This window comes from Chiloscyllium plagiosum, unplaced genomic scaffold (assembly GCF_037043375.1).
Source record: "Chiloscyllium plagiosum isolate Xiang-an unplaced genomic scaffold, Cpla_swu_hap1 HiC_scaffold_14, whole genome shotgun sequence".
In the NCBI taxonomy this organism is placed as follows: Eukaryota; Metazoa; Chordata; class Chondrichthyes; order Orectolobiformes; family Hemiscylliidae; genus Chiloscyllium; species Chiloscyllium plagiosum.
In genome coordinates, this window is record NW_028270152.1 from 1,286,358 (window position 1) to 1,292,862 (window position 6,505).

At 47.4% G+C, this 6,505-nt stretch overlaps 1 protein-coding gene across 1 annotated transcript in view; it reads right to left on the bottom strand.

The window, feature by feature from the left end:
• uqcrc1 (ubiquinol-cytochrome c reductase core protein 1) overlaps window positions 1-6,505 on the bottom strand; it is a 44,780-nt gene that overhangs the window by 31,333 nt on the left and 6,942 nt on the right. The window contains exons 3-4 of the mRNA XM_043708426.2: window positions 5,710-5,921; window positions 4,965-5,051 (exon numbers count right to left, since the gene is read on the bottom strand). Coding sequence (XP_043564361.2) covers window positions 4,965-5,051; window positions 5,710-5,921 — 299 coding nt within the window. The remainder of the gene's footprint in view (window positions 1-4,964; window positions 5,052-5,709; window positions 5,922-6,505) is intronic.

A 6,505-nucleotide genomic window follows, 5' to 3' on the forward strand; every position in this document is an offset into this window, starting at 1 on the left:
GTTAAAAGCAGGATTCCTGGCAAAGAACAATGTACAGCCCTCCAAGCCTGAGCTGATCCAAATCCACTGTCTAAACCTATTGTCACATTCCTAAGTATCTGTATCTCTCTGCTCCCCACCTACTCATGCATCTGTCCAGACACATCTTAAATGAATCTACCGTGCCTGCCTCTACTACCTCTGCTGGTAACATGTTCCAGCCACCTACTACCCTCTGTGTAAAGTACTTTCCGCATGTATCCCCCTTAAACCTTTCACCTCTCACCTTGAAAGCATGACCTCTTGTTACTGAATCCCTGACCCTGGGAAAAAGCTTATCTCTGTCCACCCTGTCTATACCCTTCATGATTTTGTAGACCTCAATCAGGACCCCCCTCAATCTCATTTTTTCTAATGAAAACAATCCTAACCTACTCAACCTCTCTTCATAGCTAGCACCTTCCATACCAGGCAATATCCTTGTAAACCTTCTCTGCACCCTTTCCAAAGCGTCCACATCCTTTTGGTAATACAGTATTCTAAATGCGGCCGAATCAAAGTCTTGTACAATTTTAACATGACCTGCCAGCTCTTCTACTCGATACCCTGTCCAATGAATGCAAGCATGCTATATGCCTTCTTGACCACTCTATCAATCTGTGCAGCAACCTTCAGGGCACAATGGACCTGAACTCTCAGATCTCTCTGCTCATCAACTTTTCCCAAGGCTCTTCCGTTTACTGTATAATTCGCTCTAGAATTAGACTTCTCAAAATGCATCACATCACATTTGCATGGATTGAACCCCATCTGCCACTTCTCCGCCCAACTCTCCAGTCTATCTATATTCTCCTGTATTCTTTGACAGTCCCGTATGCTTTCTGCTATTCCACCAATCTTCATGTCATCTGCAAACTTACGGATCAGACCAACAATGCCCTCTTCCAGATCATTTCTGTATATCACAAAGAACAGTGGCCCCAGCACTGACCCCTATGGAACACCACTGGTCACCTTTCTCCATTTCGAGAAACTCCCTTCAACTACTACTCTCTGTCTCCTGTTGCTCAACCAGTTCTTTATCCACCTGCTAGAACACCCTGCACACCATGTGACTTCACTTTCTCTATTAGTCTACCATGGGGAACCTTATCAAACGCCTTACTAAAGTCCATGTACATGACATCTACAGCCCTTCCTTCATCTATCAACTTAGTCACTTCCTCAAAGAACTCTATTAAGTTGGTATGACATGATCTCCCCTGACAAAACCATGCTGCCCGTCACTGATAAGCCCATTCTTTTTCAAATATAAATAGATTTTATCCTCAGTACTTTCTCCAGCAATTTTCCCACCAATGACATCAGGCTCATTGGTCTGTAGTTATCTGGAATATCCCTACTACCCTTCTTGTACAGGGGAACAACATTAGAAGCCCTTCAATCCTCCGGCACCTCATCTGTGTTTAAGAATGCTACATAGATATTTGCCAGAGCCCCAGCTATTTCCTCTCTTGCCTCCCTCAGTTACCTGGGATAGATTCCATCTGGTCCTGGGGATTTGTCCACCTTAATATCTTCCCTCCTTATGTGAATGTTATCCAGAGTAGACAAACTTCTATCTCTAATCTCAACATTCATCATGCCCCTCTCTTCAGTGAACACTGATGCAAAGTGATCACTGAGAATCTCACCCATTCTCTCAGGTTCGAAATACAACCTTCCTTCCTTATCCTTTAGTGGACCAACCCTTTCTCTAGTTATCCGCTTGCTTCTTATATATGAATAAAAGGCCTGGAATTCTCCTTCATTCTGCTCGCTAAAGTTATTTCATGACCCCTTTTAGCCTGCTTGATTCCTCGTTTAAGATTGGTCCTACTCTCCCAATATTCTTCCAAGGTCCATTCTGTTCTTAGCTGCCTGGACCTTATGTACCTTATTTTCCCAGTATAGAGGAACAGAGGGATCTTGGAGTCCATGTCCACAGATCCCTCAAAGTTGCCACCTAAGTTGATAGGGCTATTAAGAAGACGTATGGTGTGTTGGCTTTCATTAGCAGGGGAATTGAGTTTAAGAGCTGCGAGGTTACCCTGCAGTTCTATACAGCCCTTGTTCGACCACCCTTGGAATATTGCGTTCAGTTCTGGTCACCAGAAAGGTTGAGGAAGCCAGGGCTTTTCTCACTGAAGCGAAAGAGGATGAGAGGTGACTTGATAGAGGTATACAAGATGATGGTCATACCTGACAAATCTGTTATAATTCTTTGAGCAAATAATGAGCAAGTTAGACAAAGGAGAACCAGTGGATGTAATCTATTTGGATTTCTGAAAGGCCTCTGACAAGGTGCCTTCGACATGAGACTGCGAAATAAGATAACAGCCCATGAGCGCGGGGATGAAGGGCATTCATATGCAGAGTGGTTGTGGACTCAGAGTCTGTACTCGATGGAGTTTGGAAGGATGAAAGGCAGAATCTGATTGAGACTTACAAGACGCTGAGAGGCCTGGATAGAGTGGATGTGGAGATATTTCCCATGGTAAGAGATTAGAACCGGGGAGCACAGCCTCGGGGTGAGGGGATAAACCTTTAAAACAGAGGTGAGGAAGAATTTCTTCAACCAGAATCAGAGTCATATAGCATGGAAACAGGCCTATTGGCCCAACCTGGTTTCCTAAACTGAACCAGTCCCATTTGCCTTCGATTGACCCATATCCATCTCAGTAAAAACAAGGACTGCAGATGCTGGAAACCAGAGTCTAGATTAGAGTGGAGCTGGAAAAGCACAGCAGGTCAGGCAGCATCGACGTTTCGGGCAAAAGCCCTTCATCAGCTTTTGCCCGAAATGTTGATTTTCCTGCTCCTCGGATGCTGCCTGAATTGCTGTGCTTTTCCAGCACCACTCTAATCTAGAACCCACATCCACCTTCCGAATCATGTACCTGTCTAAATGTCTTTTAAAATGTTATAATTGTACCCACTTCTACCAGTTGTTTTGGCAGCTCCTTCCATACATGAACCACCTGTGTGGAAAAGGTTGCCCCTCAGATGCCTATTAAATTTTTCCCTTCTCACCATAAACCTATGCAATCTAGTTTTGGATCCCCTACACTGGGAAAAGACATTGGCTATTCATGCGATCTATTGCCACCAACAATAGATTTTATAAACCTCAATAAGATCACGCTTCAGCCTCCTACATCCAGGGAAAAAAGTCCCAGCCTATCCATATAACTGAAATTCCAGTCTCGATAAGACCCTTGTAAATCCTTTTTGCACTCTTTCCAGTTTAATAACATCCTTCCTATACCAGGGCAACCAGAACTGTGTAGTACTGACTGTGTGAAGCTCATTGCTGCAGAGGACTGTAGAATGCTCCTGATTGGTAACAGGATCAAGGGTTACAAGGACACAGCAGGAGAGTAGGGTTCAGAAACATATCAGCCCATGATCAAATGGTAGAGTAGATTCAATGGGCTGAATCGCCTAATTCTGCTCCTTTATCTTGTGGTCTACAGAACAATTAATGTACATAGCATCAGAAACATTCAGCTAGGTTCCTTATGTAACAAAGTAAAATATACTGACACACAGGGCATTGCAGATATTTCCGAATCATTCTGTTACGCGATGTTATGGCAAAATTCTAGAGGCGGTGGAACTTGAACCCAGGTCTCCTGGTTCAGTGCTAGGGGAATTACCACTGGGAGCCCATATCTATTTTTCTAATCCATTCGTTCAGAGATGTTATTACATACCTCTGAAGCAGGTGTGACTTCAACCCGGGTCTCAGTCCAGGGATAGGGACAATACCACTACACCACAAGAGTCCCTCAAAGTATCACCTAAATAGGGACACAAACTGTGGACTCTCAGATTGGAAATCTGGCGCTCTACCAACTATGGGCCATCCTGGCTCACCTGGGAGCCCATAGAAAGATCATGTGCATACACTGCACTCATTTCAACTCAACACCAACAGGACAGTCATTTGTTGGTTCATTTCTCAAAGCAATACCCTGACCAATCAGAGTCAACCTACGTGGTTTAAAACATTTTAAAAATCTACCAGTTCTGTGTGTGTCATCATTAATTGATAGATTCTCCATGGCAGCATCTCTACCAATCATAGAAACAAAAACTAGAAACAAGGGTCGGCCATTCTCTCACTTTTCCTAGTTTGCTGTCTCCCCCCCCCCCCCAACCCCCAAATAACCCTTAATATCTTTAAAATCACCCACCTGTGTTTTTTAAAATATACTCAGTGACTTGGCCTCCACAGCTTTTTGTAGCAGAGAACTGACCACCCTCCGAGTGAAGAAATACTTCCTCATGTCCATCCTAAGTGGCCTATCGCGTATTCTGAGACCGTGTCCCTGGTGCCTGGTCCCCATTCAGGGGAGACATTCCCTCTGCACCTCGTCTGTCCTGCCCTCATTTTTCTAAACTCTGACTGGCAAGTGGACTTTACATTCACTAATCAGAACTCTCCTCTCATACAACATAAATATTGGTTCCCCCTTAAAATGGCATTCTTGCAAATTAGTACAGAATCCCTACAGTACACAAACTGGCCATTCGGTCCATCAAGTCCATACTAATGGACCAAAGAGTATCCCACCCAGATCCACTCCTACCCTATCCCCATAACTTCACATTAACCATGGCTAACTCACTTAACCAGGACACTACGGGCAGTTTAGCATGGCCAATCCACCTAACCTGCACATCCTTGGACTGTGGAAGGAAACCAGAGGAAACCCACACAGACACTGGGAGTACGTACAAACACCACACAGACAGTCGCCCGAGGATAGAATTGAACCTGGGTCCCTGACACTGAGGCAGCAGTGCTAACCACTGGGCCACCTTGCCACCCAAATTGTCCTGATGAATACAAGATGAAAAACTCTTCATAACATGCCTTGCCATCAAAGCTCAACCCCGTTCCTCAGCTGCACAGCAGACACTAGGACCTCATACTCTACCTTCAAGACTACGTGCTCCAAGAAGTTTGAAACTCCGTTGTTTTTTTCATTCTCGTACCTGCTGCCAACATCGATCCACACACCGACCTGCACAGAGATAGGAACAGTGAGCTTAATGTCAGCTTCGTGGCTAAGATATTGCAGGGAAGGTGCACTGCGCTGCAGCTCACTGAATGAAGAAAAGTTTTGGCAGAATGAGCTGATTCAGAGCATTTGGCTAAGCAGGTAACTCAGCCAAGGATAGGGCACCCATCAAAACACAGGTCTTGCATGAAGTTAGCTGTGATGCCTTCAACAGTCAAATAGCTCAATGAGATCCACTATCCAAAATCACAAAGAACTGGCAGAGGGTCTGCCGTGTGTCTGGAAAATCTGGAGATGAAGAGTTGCAACTGGAATGACTGGGAACAATATATCGAGAATGAGCTGGTATCACACATGTATAATGAACTTTGGAGGCTAAAAGATTCAACTCTCACCCCCACTTGCAATGTCTTAGACCTGATTTGCTTTAGGAATCATCATTCTACACAAATTAAAGCAAAATGCTGTGGATGCTGGAAATCTGAAATCTTTGAAACTGAAATGGACATGAAACATTAAATCCACAGATGTTGCAGATCTGCTGAGTTTCTCCACCATTTTCTGACCTTATTTCAGATTTCCAGTGCCCAGGATGTGGGCATTAGGGGATATACCGGAACAGACAGTATTGAAGAAACGGATAGCAACAAAGCTTGCTCACAGTGCATGTCGGCTGATCAGATTCTTCTGTGGCCACGCGGAGCCCATTGTCCAGTGTTGACAGCTTTGTTTCGGGAATGTTGCTGACGGTTTGAGCGTAAGACACTGCACTCTGAAATCGCTTTGCTCTTAGCAGAGTTGGCTGCGTGGAGAGGGGGAGAGACAGAGCAATGAGCAAGGCAGCAATCAACAAAAACCCATAACCCCACCTCACTTAGCCCCTCACACTGCTCCGCTCCACCATCCGACACTCCCTCCCCTCCCCCTGTCCAACTCCATTCCCCCCCACTCTGCTCCCTCTCCCCCGCCCCGTTCTCCCCCCCGCCCTGCCCCGTTCTCCCCCCTCTGCCCCGTTCTCCCCCCCTCCCCCCTGCCCTGCCCCGTTCTCTCCCCTGCCCGGCCCCGTTCTCCCCCCCCGCCCCGTTCTCTCCCCTCACCCCCCCGCCCCGTTCTCCCCCCTACCCCTGCCCCGTTCTTCCCCCCTACCCCTGCCCCGTTCTCCCCCCCCTCCCCCCCCCCCGTTCTCTCCCCCTCCCCCTCTCTCCCCCCCGTTCTCTCCCCCTCCCCCTCTCTCCCCCCCCGTTCTCTCCCCCTCCCCCTCTCTCCCCGCCCCGTTCTCCCCCCTACCCCTTCCCCGTTCTCCCCCCCCGCCCCGTTCTCTCCCCCACTCCCCCGTTCTCTCCCCCTCTCCCCCGTTCTCTCCCCCGCCCCGTTCTCCCCCCTCCCTGCCCTCTTCTCTCCCCCTCCCCCCGCCCCCTTCTCTCCCCCCCCGCCCTCTCCCCCTCCCCCCCGCCCCT